At 39.8% G+C, this 17,641-nt stretch overlaps 1 protein-coding gene across 1 annotated transcript in view; it reads right to left on the bottom strand.

Moving 5' to 3' along the window:
* Positions 1-17,641, bottom strand: part of VAT1L (vesicle amine transport 1 like) — a 78,819-nt gene that overhangs the window by 30,071 nt on the left and 31,107 nt on the right. Inside the window, exons 5-7 of the mRNA XM_044987169.1 lie at positions 14,269-14,372; positions 13,111-13,166; positions 9,967-10,161 (exon numbers count right to left, since the gene is read on the bottom strand). Of these exons, the coding sequence (XP_044843104.1) occupies positions 9,967-10,161; positions 13,111-13,166; positions 14,269-14,372 (355 nt within the window). The remainder of the gene's footprint in view (positions 1-9,966; positions 10,162-13,110; positions 13,167-14,268; positions 14,373-17,641) is intronic.

Below are 17,641 nucleotides of genomic sequence, written 5' to 3'. Positions count from 1 at the left end.
TGTGAGCCAAAACAAGTCGCATTTCAGAAGCCCGATTGCCAGCAGCTGGAAACAAATGTATTAATTTGGAATAATTCATTAGTTTAATTACATCCCACTTCTATAAATAATACCTCATATAGTACTTGACTGCAACTTAAAATAGCAGTTCACTTGAGTATATATCCCTGTCTGTACATACAGATAAAAATCCTCTCCCTTTGTAAGAGCTCATCCACCACCTCGTTCTTGCAGTAACAATGACTAATGTTAAAGTACATCATAACCACCAGGGATCTGAGGCCTTAGGCAGGTACTTACAGTGCCTTTGCCCTAGTCTGGCTCTGCCTCATTCTTTAATATCACAACCCTATTGCATCTCAGTTCAACAGCAAATGAAGCTAAAAACCAAAACGTCTACTGGACTGTACCTTCATTTATAGTGAGTCGGAGACGGGGAGCAGATGGATTATAAATGAGGTAACAGCTTTTTAGATTCACATCTTGGTAAACCACAATAAAGGACAAAGAATATCAAGAAAATGATGTACAGTGAAAGTGGGGCAAGGTGGGGTAGTATGCATGAAAGCAGCAAGGGCTCTGTAATGAGGTGGTGCAGAATATTTTAGATGGATTACTGTCTATTCTTTTTAGTGTTAACACTTGAATTTTTCAGCTAAAGTAATTAATTTTAACATTGCCTAAGCATCTCTAGGAAACACTCTCTTGCCAGGTCCTTTAAAATAAACAAAGAAATAAGTCACCTTACTCATGTTCGCTTTCATCCATTTAGAATTGATGCTCATTATACTACTGGAGTAAACTTCAAATGGAATGCAAGCTTTGTATCTATCCTCCACAAAATCTAAGAGAGAAATTGTTCTTTAGAGGCACCTAGGATTAGGAGATTGTTTTTGGCAGGTTATTCCCATGCTTGTGTTCCTTTTTTGTTTCTCAGTCTCTGCCCCGCCCCACATTGCATTACCAAAACATACTCAGTTGATGGACTGTAGCTTCTTGGAGTTTTGTTAGCTTTGATATCTGCATGAGATGTACCTTGTTACATTAAACAGTATCTGTATACAGATAAACTGCAGTGATTTACAGGATAAACAATGTAACTAGACTTTGAACTGCTGATTTTTTATTTTATGTAGTCATCAAAGCAAGCAAAATGTTATACTTCAAGAAAACAGCAAGGCATCTCTCTGGCAGAACAGTGTATGCCAAGGTCTTATAACTCTGGATTAGGAAGACCACCTGCATGACCAACTGCCCTTAAAGTACCATCAGGGCAATATTCCCAGTGACAGAACAGCAGAGTCCATACTCTAGTGCTAGAGGGATGGCCATTAGGAAAGGAAGCATTTATATTATATGAACTGAAATATTTTCCAATTCTTTAAATGTAATACTGCAGTGATATTATTTTTAAATCAGGACAAGGTAAATGATTCTATTTTAATGTCTACTGTACTGCAAGCAATCTGAAGAGTTGCAGTGAACTTTCATTTCCAATGCTTGGAATGTTTCTTTAGTCCCCTGGCACACCTTCAAGGACAAATACAGGGCTCAAACTGCTTCTACTGAAGCCAACAGCAAAACTCTCATTGATTTCAAATGTTGGCAGGAAAGTTTTGTAGTGTCTGCAGCTGGGGAGGCTGCTTCCATACAGCAGGAAGACACACCACCCATGCTGAAATATACAAGTTTTCTATGACTCTTACTGAACTGAAGTACAAATGCTCCTCCTGACCTCACAGCTAAGACTGATGACAGAGAGAGGTTTTGTTGAAATTGTAGCCTCTTTAGAGGTTTCTCTCTTTCATTATTCTACATCATCAATTACAGGAGCTTTTCCCTTAGAACAGTTTTGCTATCTAACTACCTGCACTGATAAGGTCATTTATGCCAGAGGATGTTTTCAGTGGAAAAGCAGCGAGATTTACAACAGAGGAGTTCTTTGAAGCCATACAGTACTGCCTAAAACACTAATATACTTTGATGCCTTTAACCTCTCTACCATACAGTTCAAATTTCTGCATCGGGTTGCTGCTCTAGTTGGAAAGTGTTCTCCACTCCCCATCCCACCAGCAGTTCTAGAACTCTCATCATTGGGACATAAAACTTGGATGCAGAGGGCAGAAGGTTGCTACCATATGCCATTGTAGCTAGCTAGAAAGAACAAAAACTGGTGCAGAGAGGGGAGAGTGAATAAAAATGGGAATATACAAAACGGTTCCTTTCAAAATACATTATGATACTAGCAAGGATTCTGTAATTCTATTAAAATATCTTAATGCTAGGTTCAGTGCTAGGCTCTCAAAGACACTTTGATTCAGGATGTTTCAGGAAAAATGAACTCAATGCTTCAATAGATTCATGGAGACAACTGGGTGGCCCCGTATGTTCCTTCACCTCAAAATGATTGTCAGCATCTCCCCCTTTATTCATAACACTTACCAGCCTCTGATGTCAGCCCCCAACATTTCCACCTCATGGGGTAAAAGCTAAACACACACTTACTGCATTATCACCTGGTAACTAATGTTACGAAAGGCATTATCACACTGCTGTTTTGTAGCAACAGGTATTACCTGGGGTGAAATACAGTTAATTCAAATCAACGGTCTAGGTAGCAAGGTATCAAGAGTTATTGTACAGCACTAAATTTTCCCACGATGTTCTAGTACTTCTATCACCTTCTTTTCTTCCAGTGCTAAGCCTAATTAAAGCCCTAAATAAAGCAATCCTCCCTGAGAGAGGATGCTTTTGTGCCTTACATTAGTATGGGCTTCTGGACGCTGCTGCTATACAAGAGAAAAGTGAAAATTTCTTTTTCATAATTTTGGTTATCCTGAGAAGACTTGCACCTGACTGGAGATCTTGCTCTTCCGTTTTCCAGTAGGATTCTCTTAATTATCGCATCATAGCAGAACCAAAACCCACTAATTAAGGAGGAGCAGTACTCGCTGCAGTCTAAAGAGATTCACAAGGACTTACAGGTATGCAGTGTTTGGGGCCTGGCTCCTCTGTACTGCCTATATTAAAAGGCAGGTCTTTTTCTACAACAGTGCAAGTAGGGGAATATGTTTGGCAATTCCCAAGGATGACAAAGATCAGTAGGGCCTTAGTAATCTGGTACTTAGAAGCCAGAGGTCCCTCCTTATGGATAGAACCAGAGATGGGGAGCCAAGTGGCAAATGCTCTTCAGCGCAAGGTTTTCTTCTTGTGGAATTCCCCACAGAGTTGTACACTGTCACCCTTTTGTTCAATGTGCATATGAAGCCCTTAAGAGAGGCAGTGATGAGATATGGTCTGAAGTGTTTTCAGTGTGCTTATGACACCCCCAGCTGTATATCACCATCTTGTCCTGGATGAAATGTGCAGTTGAGTGTCTAGGCAAGATCAGGGTGTGGAGAACAGTGAGTTAGACGAGAATCAGTTCAGGTAAAACTAAGATGTTTCAGGTGGCTTAGAGGAAGCAGCCTGAGGATTTGGCTAAAATGATATCCCACTCTGCTCCCAATTAAGAGTGTTCATCCATCTTTTGTCAGCAATGTTCACAAACTACATTGGTGATTTGCGGGAACTGCTGGTTAGTTTCCAGCTGCCTTCAGCAACTATAACCTAAAATTCTCTTTCCTTTTCTGAATCTGGTCAGGAGATTGCAAGCTTTCCCCACAGATGCTGATTTGCTCCTGTGGTCCAGTTCTTTGGTACCCTAGAGCAAAGGTTTTCAACCTGCCGTCCACAGACTGTGCATACTACAAAGCTAGTTTTTTTGAGCGAGCATTTGGAGTGGTCCCGAGCTTTTGTGGGCACCTGGGAGGTGGAGAGATTTTGTTTTGCAATATTTCCCTTCCTGACTGTTTTATGTGGGAGAGGTTTGAAATCACTTTGTTGTTATTGCTATTGTTGGTATTTTTAATTGCTGCAGGGCATCTAGAGCCTGGAATAGGTGTCTAATATTCTTAAGAAAACACATCATCATTTCCAAACACTATGCCCCAGTAAACAATAATTTCACTTATAATTTCATGCCTCTTACAGATGCTACTTTTGTAACTATGGTAAATTGCAAATTTAGCTTTCACTAGAGGGTGAAGCATATACACTAGAGGGTGAAGCATATATGTGCTGGATCTTAAGAGAACATGTTGTAGAATTTACCTTGGATGATAATCTGGAGTCATCTATTTTATGAAGCCAAACTTCATAAAAGGTCAGGCAAATGCAAACTCGCTTATTAAATGCTTATTGCAGACTAATCAAAATGGGGAAAAGCAACTTAATGAAACCAGATCAGAGGCTTGATCATTAGTTACCAACAAAGACAAACATATAGCTCAGCAAGTAACTGATTAATTGGGATTCTGATCTAAAATTTACAGTTGACACTGGAGTGCCATCTTGCCACACAATCAACCCTTTGCTACAACAATATTTTAAGCATGCACCAGCAGCAAAATTACCTGTTCTCTTAAGTACTCCAGTGCATAGGCAAATAACTGCAAAATACTTGAGGAACTAATTCATCATTCGGCTCTGCTTAGTTAGTGATTAATAATTCCAACTAAACTTCCATTTTATTGTAACTGTGGATTTTGTTAGAGTCTCTTTTGGCTAAACCTCTGTGTATAAATCACAAAATGTTGCTAATCCGAACCACTTGAGAACAGGCTTTTAACTTGGATTTATGGATGGGGATTTGCAATAAAGAATTAATCTTCGTGAGTCAGCATCAACAGATATTACAGCAGTAAAAAAAATAAAATAAAAATACTCCTACAATCAGTGACCTAGAAACTGATTACACTCACATCTGTATAATCTAGTGTAACTCTACTGAAGAGAATGGAATCACTCCAGATTTACATCAGTATAACTGAGATCAGAATCCAGCCCACTCTTCAACAGTTTGTTATTCATTTAAGCAGCCTGTATTAAGAATGCATGCTTAGACCCTGATCCAAAGGCCATTGAAATCAATGGGAAGACTCCCTGGCATTCTGTCTTTCCACTGACTTCAGTGGCATTTGGATCAGGCCCTAAAATGGAGGGCTCAAAACACGGGAAAGGATTCCACCCCAGCTAGACAGTGAACGTAGTGGCCCCAATCCTGCTCTCACCGAAGACAGTGGCAACCCCCTCCATTGATGTCAATGGGAGCAGAGTCAAGGCAAGTATGTCAGTCTAATATCCTGCAAGTCATTTAGCAACCAACTAGAAACCATTGTTTTAATTCAACAATACAATGGAGTTGTATGGATAGTACCTGCTATGATGCACTTTGCTTCCTATATCACTAGGCTGAATTTGGAGAGCGGATGGAGGTGCACACAATCTATTCATATCTGAATGAAGGAAGATATGAAGACAAAGGCAGATATCGAGTAGGCAAAATGATTAAAAGTGATACTGCAGTGGGAGATGGGAGTGCTCAGCACACCTGAAAAAATAGGCCACGTATGTGCCTGAATATAGATTTAAATAGCTGACTTGAAGGACCTAGGTATGCAAAATATGGCCTCTGTTAAGAAGGAATGCACAGGGCCATGGTAGTTTAGGCTGCACTGAGTGCTTGGAACAAGATTAAAACCCCTTCACACTTCAGATGTCACCAATTGAATTTAATTTCCAACTTGGAGACAATTAGTAGTCAGTGAACAAGTGAATTTTCCCATGAGACTTAGGAGATTACTAAGTTTTTCCAGAGAAAACTATTCAAATCATTCACTTTTAAAATTTTGGACCAAAGAGAGAGTCCTACTTTTTTTTTTCTGTCTCCCTCGACTTAACAAGCCAGTCACCACTAACTAAGGGTTTCACTCACACATACAGGGTCTCACCACAGACACAGGCCAAATGTCTAATGTTACAATTAAACAGGAGGAGGAGTAATTCTCCTTATTGGTCACAACCTTCTCCATGTATGCTAGGAAAAGCCAGGCTCTATGTCAATATCAACCATGAACTACCAGTCCCCTGCCCAGCCTGCCTCAAGGTCTCCTCACTTCTACCTCTGGAGAGGCAAGTCGGGGCAGTGTGCTGTCCTGATGTCCAGCCCATATGCATCCTCTCTCTCTAGGCTTCATCCTTATCACCACCACCCCCAACTCCATTGCATTTCTTTGGCTTGCTGACTATTCCGATCAGATGGAGGGCTTTCTATTGATATGAGCAGCCTGAGTTTATTTCTCCCATCCTGCATGTGTATGCACCTCTGAGACTCCTGTGGGCCAATAAGTTTCACCCACAGGAGTCCTGGGGTGTTAACTTTCATCAGAATAGGGCTTCTCTATGGAGAACACCACGAGAGCTGCCAGATAAAGGAAGTCCTTCCATAGTGGAGCTACAAGTATGGCTTAACCAGTAACTCTGCCTGCAAGTCAACCCTCTCCTTATCCCCCATTGTTGTTAGAGGCTTGCCACGAGGCAGGAGGGGACAAGGACAGGTATTTTTTCCATGCCATATTAAGAACCTACAGTAAAATGAACATGTGTCCATACAAATGGTGACTAGTGCATAAATATACATTTAAAAATCATGACTGAGTTGAATAGAGCTTCTTAATTCAGCCTGTGAGGTTGTGCATCAAGGTTACTAGTACTGATGAGAAATGAGAAGCAATCAAAATAAGTTCATGATGCATTCCGGGAAGGGTCAGATCCATGAAATTCAGAGACAAAAAACTTGCCCATAGTTCAAGATTGATGAATCTAGGGCACTAGCTCTGGCCCATCTCTAGGTCCATCATATTGATTTTGCTCTGGAAAACTGACCAGGGCATATTTCCTAATGTTTAGAATGAAGAGTAATACTTTATAATCAATTCAAAACTGAACAACCCTCAAAACTCCAGGATCATTATATTCCTGCAGATGCCAGCCAGAAACACATTTTGTAAATTGCCTCCTAGATCATGCAAACTGAGCAGGATTGATAAATGAGCTATATTTTGCCAGGCTGCAGTCTTGAACAGATGGATTTACATATTCCACAAACTAATGTCAGAGAGATAGTTCATGTACTGCCAAATGTTATGAAATGTTACCAAACAAATGAAAGAATATTGCTTAAAGTCTCCCAGTAAATTCCCATCATGTTGACTAGAAGATTATTCTGCCATGTAGAACCCTTTTTTATACTGTTTTCTCTTGGTCCAAAATTGCTTAGGCTAATAATTGTTGTTTTTAAGTGCCTCCTTATTTTAATATATACCACAGCTGAATCTACAATGAAACAGTAGCATGCTCAGTCCAGCACTTACATCCTCATGCCACTTAGAGATTTTAAAATATTGTGCAATGCTATTTAATAAAAAATGAATCATATTCTGCATGTATCATCTTAGAGTTTTATACTGCTGCCCATCACTGTAGTATCTCATCACCTTCCCTAAAAAAATCAAGAGCAAAGCAGAGTCTCTGGCACTTCTCCCTTTCTAGGATCAGAACTCTGATTGAGATAGGTCTCTCCTTGGGGAGGGGTTAGGAGAGGTTTAGGAATAAACGAGGTGTTTGAAATATGTCACTTATGGCAGAGAGGTTCTCTCGAAGAGGGAGACTTTCCCTTGTTTCCCAAAGATGGTTAGACTCTAGATTTGCCTGAGCTCCTCAGAAAGATTGTTCCATAGCAGGATCCCCTTGGCAGAAAATGCTTTGTCCCCAGCTCTCACATGCTTCATCCTGGGCCTTGTGAGCTGCACTGTCGCAAAGGAGTGCTGTTGTCATGGGAGTTCATAGACTGAAATTTGGTTTTGATGTAGGTGGGGCTTGATCCACTAATTGCTTTGAAAAATCAGGCCATAAACTGGCATAAGAAGTGGACTGGAAGCTGGTGAAGAAACTTGAGGCCTGATGTGTTCATGGCAACCTGAGCCAGGCAGAAGGCAGCCCAGACGTGACAAATGCATGGAGCACTGTGAGCTATATAGCTGAGTGTTATAGCTGGTGATAGCTCAGCCCATGCGTAGGAGTAAAAGCCCACATTCGGCCTGAGTGAACTATGGTTTTAAATTGAGTTTGGATAGCAGTATGAGCAGCAGGCCCAAGACACGTAATCAAAAAGAATAAAATCACGAGAAGGGGGTTGTTTGTGTTAAGCTTGTAGTGATCATTGAAATACCAGTGGTATTTAAGATTTGGGTTGGGGTTATCAACATTTTTAAAAATTGGGTATCGGACGCAGTAAATTACTGGTTTGTTTCATTTATTATAAAGAAATGCTTGGCCCAGTAGTTCGGAAGAAATATGGCAAAATGAGATAAGAAAAGCTTGAAGAAAGAGGTCCAGTCATTAATCTTGTCAGTACTGGAACAGGGCTCAGCCCTAAGCTTTTATCTGGCCCTAGCTAAAGTCCCATAACCAGCTATGACTCAACTTGTTTGTAATAGTGTATAAAAAACAAGGGTTTTCTAGGGGTTCTTTGTGAGAGCTTTCCCTTGTCCATGTGGAGTCATGGTGGGAAGGTGTCTCCTGAGCCTGATCTGGTTGTAAGTATTTTGTCCGATGCTTGTAAGTGTTGTTGCTAAGGTACAGAATAGAGGTGTGTGCATATGCTAATATTTGTGTTTTGGATGTACCAAACATCAAGTGACCTTTGAACTAATAAAGGAATACTTGTGTGGAAACTTAGTTGTGGTAAACCCGAATGAAATTATGATGAAAATTATTTCCAACACCATGGCATCTCACTATCTCTGCTAGTGGTCTGAAACAGGCATTGAAGACAAGCTGGGATAGTAGGGATCCAGCAGGAGGAGCATTTTTACCCGTCACCACTCTCTGAGTTCTGGAGAGGAACAATTGGAGCCATCGTAGTGCTGGGCCAAGTACTTCTGCTAAGTCATGCAGGTGTGTTGGCACTACCTTGTGGCCCACTGCGTCAAAGGCTGCAGAGAGATCCAGCAGTGTGAGCATGGAGATCTTACCAGTGATCATAGCCTGAGGAGGGAGCAGTCTCTGTACTGTGCCCTGTCTGAACTCTCATTATGAGGCATCCAGGATTTTGGCTGATATCACACACTGATGGAGCTTGGTGGTTACTACTTTCTTGTGGATGACAGATAATACCAGCACAATCACAGCCAACCTATGCTGCCAGTACCTTTTGAATTGCAACTGTACAACTAGAATTCATATTCAACACAGCCGGGGGAAGCAATCATCACAGCAGTGTCTCAAACTTGGTAAATTTCACAAAAATTAAACCTCCAGGTGTTGTTGTAATACAAATAAATAATTTTAAAAAGTCTGTTCAGACCGCTAAGACGACCAGAGTTATTTTTCTAACAACATCTTAGGGACAGCAGAGTTTTCAGAAAGCAGTGGCTTGGTTAAAAAGGGGTGTGTAACTATCCTATTATCAGCAGACTAGATTGATTGCAATCCTTTAAACAGAGTTGAACAAGCAATAGAAAAAATATTCATTCAAATCAGAAGAGAATTCTGATCTGCCCAGATCAGCAACACTTGTGCATTCACTTTCTGCAAAGATTTGAGTGGTTAGACTGATCTAGAACAAATATAGAAATATAGGCAAGAAATGAGTCTCATTCTAATGTATTAAGACTATTCACTAAAGGCAGATTTTGAGCCCATGCGTAGGAGTAAAGGCCCACTATAACATCTGCAATTCATGCTGCACTGGCTAGTTACACAATTCACCCAATCATGAAATAGAAAGAATACCATGTGACTATCCATCACTTCATACATTATGAGTATTTGCAACAAAGTAGGAACAGATCCCTCTGCAAACCAAAAATTATTCATAGTAGAAATGTGTGCATAACTCTTGATAAAGAAATGTGAGACTGACAGGGTTTTTGCAAACAATTCACACACAGAAGTAAAAGCAAAATGTGTTGGATAAATTAATTACTGTAAATAGTTTACTCACTCTGATTTCATATTTCAAAACAACCATTTACTTTATGAATTTAAGAAATAAGGGGGGAGGGGGAGAAGCCATTTTCCTACCTCTTCCAGAGCCCATAACGAATCAACCAGAGGCTTGATCTTCTTCTCATTGTACAGTGTTATGAGTTTGTCCATTATACCCTTAATTAGGCCACTTCGGCCCTGTTTGAAAAGTAGATTTAGCAGAGAAAATCCAGCAATGACTTTATTCTCTTCATACAGCTTGATAGGGTTCACTTTCTCAACCTGCCACCACTGGAGAGGAACAAATGGCATGAAGGTTACAATAATAAACCCACACATAGGCCAAAGGGTTCACAATATTATAATGTATGCAAAGAGCTTATCAAGGATTTAGATGTGTTTATTCTTCCATGGGAGATGTAACCCAACATAGAATAAAGGTTCTCTGCAAACAGGACTCAGCACTTGATCAAAAGCCCATTAACCTCATGGATTTTAAGAAAAAACAAGGCAAAAATACAGAGGCACTCTTGTTTTGCTGACAGCTCAAGGGCTAGGGTGAAGGAGAGAAGCTTCATGAAAGAAGTGTGAACAATAGCAGCAGAAAGGCACAGTATGAGGAAATAGCTGCATGGAAAACTGAACTGTCTGGTGTAGAATAATGAGCTAAAATACACTTGTTTGTTTTTTGTTTTTCCAAAAATTTCCAGAGCTGTCTTCTTTTAGTCACAAGGTTTGCACAAAGAAATGGGGGTAGACAGACATGTAGCTACCTGATTTGCATGTGAAGGTCAAATGCAAGTTTTTGAGGCAAACAGACAATTGGGAGAATGGATAATCCTGTGACTAAGGGGCAAGATTTAGGAGTCTTGAATTCTATTTGTGGCTCTGCCACAGTCTTCCTTTGTTACCTTAGGGAAGCCATGTAACCCCTCTGTAAAACCTCTTAACCCTACTCCCCCCTATAACGCATCCCACCAAAAATCCCATGTAAACCTTTCTGCTGCTCTTGCCTCTCTGTCTACCTCCTGCTGAAATCCTGTACATTGATATGTTTGGGAGTCTTGTATTATCTCTAATGATGTTATTTTGTCTACTGTAGCTCCAGGGCACCCTTGTGAGCGAGATCCCACATCTTAGCGAGTTTTATTCTAGTGGGCAAAATTTTAATTAAAATTTTTTTTATGGTTTTTGGTAACTTAATTTTCCACAGGGTTAATTATATTAGCGTAAAAAAGCAGTTTACATTTTTATGAACAATTCAATGCACTACTTAATATTTTGATTAAATATTCCCTTTGATTGCCTTTTAAGTTTCCAGAGGTGGCATTATTCCCTCTGGTATCCATTACAAAGCACCTATTGACTCATTCTGGTTTAAAGCTTTTTAATATAGGCCTGGACATGTTGATCAAGGCTTTTGTTTTAGCCTGTAACTTCCATACAGTTATTTATCTCAGTAGCTCCAGGCAACCCGGTTTCATGACAATTGCAATGTGCAGCACACTTAGATACCAAGGTTTTAATCTTTTTTATGGAACAGTATAGCCCCCCCTAGTGGATTGCATTAGTAATCTTCAACAAGTCTCATTCTCCGGGCCTCCCTTGGTTTCAGATGGAGAACCAGAAGCTCAAGGAACCAATGTAACTGTTGCTTTCTTCCAAAACCTACAGTAGCTGCTCTAGATGGTACCAGTGGGAGCCAATTTCAATTTCTACCAGGGTTGTCTACACTACCAATTGAAAAACATGTGGTGACCTGTCTCCTTGACTTATTTCCATGTGCAGTGTGAAGCTTGCCTAGTCTTAGGCTTAAAAACAAACCAAGGCAGCGACAGAGACAATAGAATAGCTTAATGGATATGTTGGTCTTGCATTTCCCAATTGTCCCCATTATGTCAAACTAACCAGACCAGGTTGTTTCAGCGCCCACAATCTCTCTTTCTGTAGGTTCGCATGTAGATATTTTCTTTGGAGATAATATAGTTTTTAACAGTGACAGGAATTTCTTCAGACTATTTCAGCTCAATGTTTGCATCTAACTACAAGGATCTTTGCACATTTTAGCCCTTGCCATTATGTGAGATAGAACAAGTAGGAGGTAAAGTCTCTTGAGTGTCTCTTATTGGGGACTTTGATATATCCTGATTTTAGCTGCATAAAGATATTTGAAGTTAATTTCTTCTGGGAAAAAGGGTTGCTGGTATGAGGAGATGTTGAATTTTTAGCAGATAAATTGTGTGTGGTGGATCTCTGATTAGTAGCTTGTGTCCTTGTTTCTCATATCTGAAGGAATCACTTTTTGAGGTGGTTGAACTTTTCCTTGCAAACAATTTATATGACATATTTGGCCTTTTTTCTGTTTGTGAATTGTCTGAACAGATTTGTTCGTTACTTGTAACAGGCCAGGAAATAACTTATTAATACTTCAGCTTTTAGTTTGTTCACAACATCAATGAAAAGGGTAAGACAGCACCATAAGAATTGAAGCATACATTTCGATGGGCCAATCCTGCAATCATGGGTTGTGATTGCAGCTTGTGTAGACACACCAAAGCTAGCATTAATCTAGCTAGTTGGGTGCCAAAGCAGCGAAGCCATGGTACCACACACTTTGGTGTGGACTGTACAAGCCCACCCAGAAGCCACGTAGTTACTCATGCACTGCTGAGGCTTCACTGCTCTGGTGTCCGAGTAAACTAGATTAAAGCTAGCTTGTATGTGTTTACATGAGGTGTAATCACATTCTAGTGTAGACATACCCTGTACAGCTCAATTAATTCCTAAGATTCTTAGAGATGATGGAACCCTGTGACTCAAGTATATCCTTGAATTCACATCATTGTGCATCCACATTAGAGAAGGAAAGAACCCCCTGGGAGTACAGTTGTATAGTGGATACGACATGCTACCACCAGGTCAGAAAATAAACTGATGGTTTAGTTTGGTCTAAGATATAAAATGATTTTACACAGATTATTGGCAACTCAAATATTTATTGCATACAGAGCAAACTCCTGACTAGTTGTCATACCAAAAGAAAAACATATCAGGCCACGCTACATTTACCACTCTTCATTTGCACTAGTGTGATGTTATATGTTGGAGTTAATAAACAATGGAATGGAGACAAATTAGATTGGTATTGGTTAAGATGAACTAAGCTGCTAAAAATAATGGGTTTAGGAGATAAATGCTAATAAGTGCGATATAACAGAACCACAGGAGTACTATACTTACTGATTTTGCAAAGCTGAAGAAGCTTTTTGTTTCCCCAGTAACCATATTAGATGAACCTGAAAAAAAAGAGATCACATACATGTAAACACCCTTTATAACATGCCAACGAATGAGGCCATTTAATTGTCTGCATTAAAAAATAAATCAATAAAAAATAAAAAAAAATTGTGCTTTGCAAAAAAGGCTTCTTTTCTTTCCAAACTGCATAAGCTTTAATGATGCCCTTCCTTTTATCATTGGTACAGCAATCAAAGAAGTCAAGTTAATAGCATCCTACACATTTCAGGAACAAAAAGATTTGTTCATATCAAATGACAGATAAGCTTTCATTATTTCTGAGATCAGAAAAACCACCAATTCAGCCTCTCAGACAGATGTTCATGGTCAAGCAGACTAGATAATATTAGGTATATTGATAGCAGATCGCTTCCTCCCCATTACAGTTTCCTCTCTACCATTATAGTTTAGCAGCTAGGTGGCCGCTATAACCATATAGACTTCCCCTCTCAGTCTTCAGAGATGTGTAGTCTCTAACTCTCCTCTCACAGAGTCTGGGGATGTTGCTGTTTCATTAGCAGTAAGTTATGTGGCAGGTAGGCAGAGTTATAGGGAAGCAATTTCTATTATTAAATATGCTGAGTGGCCAGTGGTACATGCTGAGGCTCTAAAGTGTGAGATTTAGAAGTCTGGATTCAGCTTGCACAGCTTAGTGTCAGACCAAATGAAGTCATTCCTGAATGACTCTCTTTCTACAGTTCCATGCATCATACTACAGTTACTTCTGCCAAACTTCTAGCTTCATGTGGCCTGAGGAATAAGAGATCCAAAGTTGCTCCCCAAACTTATTCCATCTATGTAGCCAAGTGATGTTCAACTATCTGAACCATATTGCCAGTTCTGCCTTTGGATATTTTGGAAAAACAACTTGCTTTGTAGCAACTAGTTTCTCCTAATTTTTTAGCCTCTGATTCAGATCCTCAGAAACTCTTGAACAGAAATGATTGAAATGATAAAGTGTAAAATGACAGATACATTCGTCATACTCCCCAGGGAGAACTGAGTAGCATGGATGTTTTAAAGGGTGTCCCCATGCTGCTGGAAGAGGTTGGCAAATTGATATTTTTGAAATAAACTTCTAATTGTTTTGTTTTTACTCACCATATAAAATGTAAGTCCCAAGTGGTTTGAGAAGACTGAGGCCTTTTCCAGTATTTTCTCCACACAGACAATCCAGAACGACATCTACTCCTTCTGCTGAGATTCTAAGACACAAGGAGGGCAAATTTCACATCGCAACAGCACTCAAGACTTCATTTCTTTTAACTGGTGTACTATAGGATTATTGTTTACATAGCACCTACAGTTTGAAAGGCACTTCAGAGAGGAGTCGGAAGAGTTTATCATCTAATGTTAAGATTTTCAAAAGCAACTAGTGATTTTGAGCATCTCAGTTACAAAGTACACAACTGGAGCCATTTTAAGAACACTCAGTTCTCCAAAAGTGCTTAGCATTCACCCTCTGAAAACCAGGCATCTCCACTTGGATATGCAGCAATGGAGACACCCAAGAACAATACTCACTTCTGAAAAACTTGACTGTGTGTGGCAGTGTTGAGACTCTAGGCCATGTTAAGTAGCATCTTACTCCACAATCAATCTCAATGAGGTTAATGGGGCTATTTGTCGAGTAACATACTACTCAATGTGCGTAAAGATGTCCGAATCTGGCCTGAACTAAACATACATATGTGAGATGGGAAAGGAGTTGCAGCAAAAAAAGCCAAGTGTTTAGCAAATGATTGGTTAGCTACACTATTTTTGTTTATTTCTTTCTTCTGGAAAAATGAATGAGGAAGAAGAGTTTAGTGGAGTGGTCAGAATGCTATAGGTGGTACAGATAATTATGGAGGAAAGAGAAGTTTGGCTTCATTGAGATTCGACTGGGATAGTATATTACAGGATGATAAAAATATGTTTGTCTATCTGAGCAACAGTGTTGTAACTGAAGGGAAAGAAGCAGAACATGAGAAGGTAGAAATTATATACTGTTAATCTCTGGCACAGAGACTATGTGGATAGTTGGGAGAGAGAAAATCATTATTTATCACTACAACTATTTTACAGGGCAAGATGAGAATCTAAAATAGGGAGGTTATGAAAATAAATCAAGAAGTGTTTATGCAAGTCAGAGAGGCCCGTGAAAGACTAGAGCATGGATCATGGGAATGGACGACTGTAATAACAGCATTGGTCTACTTCATAGAAGATATCGACCATGCAGCAGAAGTGTGGTGGAAGTGTTTACTCACAATACAGCCCAATCCTCTTCACGAGGCATTCAAGTAAACGGTCTCAATTCTTTTCTCACACCAGTGTAGATCAAGAGTAACTTCACTGAGGTCAATAGTTACATTAGCGGGAAGCCAGTGAGAGATGACAATCCAGTGCAAAAAGCTACTCAGGTGATTAAGGGCTGAGTCTACGCTCAGACACATGGGGATGTATCGGTGCTTATAAAAACAGCTCTTAGGTATGAATTTCTTCAGGGAAGCAAATAATTCTACATGATGCACTCTTATTCATCCCCCATGCAGATTCAGAGGGAAACTTAAAATCTATAGTTTCCACACTAGAAATAAATACTAAATTTGTAACCCTGGTAATGATGGCAGGCAGGGGAGGGCTGCTTCTGCATTCATCAAGCAAAGTAAAAAAGGGAGGAAATGGGTCATTTTCTAACTCACTTCTCCTCAGATAGTATGTTTTTAAGTGTCAGATCATGGACATAATTCCATTTTAGATCTTTGATCTACTAGGTCCCTGCATTGAGTCAAACCAAGCTTAGAGAGAAGTCAACAGGAGACATCCACATGAATCCCAGGGCAGAATATGGCTACAATTTGTGCAGCAGAGGTTTTTATATGCAATATAGGAAATTTTATATGGTTCCAATAAATAACCTTGTTTGCAAGCATTTCTGAACTATAGCTCAGTATTTACCGGCCAAGAAAACCACTATCTTTTTTTTTTCAGGTGCAAAATATAACCCGACAATGTTTGGAGATTTTTTTTTTTAAAGGAAAGAAATATTAGTTACTCTAATGTTGCCAGTAACAAGGTCTGATTTCACATTTCTCTGCACTAACTAAACCTGTGAGCTCCCACCTCCAGTTGGACTAAAACCTGCTATTCTACTTTATGACCAAGTAAATAACCCTAGTAGTTGCAAATTATTTACCAGTTCTCTTTAATTAAACAATTACGCAAACCACTGGCACATTATTCTAGGATAATTATACCCTGGGGACTATCAAAGGCATAAGGTGCAGTCAACAGTTTCTAATCCCCAAAAGCAACTATTAGCTTGTGATGACCATACCTCTTGCAATTGCCTAACTACAATTAGACAAAGTCAGAGAACAGGGAAAGCTTTATGACCTATAAAGAATTTTTCATTTTCCTCTGAAAACAGAGATAAAGACAGCTCTCAAATGTCTGCCAGAAACACATTACAAAGACCCACAAAACATGAGAGTTCTTCCCTTAGTAGTGTAACAGGTAGACACTGCTGATTTTTGTGGGCCAATAATTTCTCCAGGTGTGTAAATTAATATCTTTGATTGTACCAACCTCTGTTGGTGAAAAAGAGAAGCTACTGAGATACACAGAGTTCTTCTTCAGGACTGCTCAGCTCTGTGTGCTCAAAAACTTCTCTTTCACCAAACAGGCCTTGGTCCAATAAAAGCTATTTCCTCACCCACCTTCTCTCTCTAATATCCAGGGATCGGCACTGCTACAACAACAGTGAACACAACATTTTTTTCTACAGTTAGGTAGTTTGATGAGCATTCATTTGTAAACACATGGTACTTAATGTACCCTTTCGGAATGTAATCTGGGCAGTGAATGTATCTTTATTATAAACATCATGCCAGTCATTGTTACTGCAGGATTTTGATATAAAACAGGCCACTGCACTCTGGCAACCAAGCCATCTATCTACTAGAGCTGGTCAGGAATTTTCCATCAAAATGTTTTTTCCAATGGAAAATCCAGTTTCTGCAAGATCAACATTTTCCATTTCCTGATTTGAGACAAAACCAAAAATTCAAAATATTGGCATTTCCCCTGGGATGGACATTTTGATTTTCCACAGCTCCACTACCCACATTTCAGTGACACACTCATCACCCTGCCATCATAGTCACGACAAACCTAAAGAGGAAATGTAACATTTAGCATATAAGTTTTACCTTCCATTCCAAATAGCCCCAAATCACACACCCTGTGGACTGATCACAAGGGAAAATCCACTAGTAGTAAACCACAGGGAAAGCTACAAATTGCTGCCAGGCATTTTAAATGAACCCCATGTAGCAAAGTTTCTCCCCATTATAACTGGGTTCCACTGTAATAATCCCTTGGAACAGAACAATGATCACCTACCACCATAGGAAGTGGGGCGTTCCCAGGAGATTGCATCTTCCTCTGGTTGCGCACCGGAGAAGCCAGCATCCCCTGGGTAAGGACC

This window comes from Mauremys mutica, chromosome 14 (genome assembly GCF_020497125.1).
Source record: "Mauremys mutica isolate MM-2020 ecotype Southern chromosome 14, ASM2049712v1, whole genome shotgun sequence".
NCBI classification, from domain to species: domain Eukaryota; kingdom Metazoa; phylum Chordata; order Testudines; family Geoemydidae; genus Mauremys; species Mauremys mutica.
The sequence above is the reverse complement of the archived record's forward strand: the minus strand, read 5'-3'. Positions and strand labels throughout refer to the sequence as shown.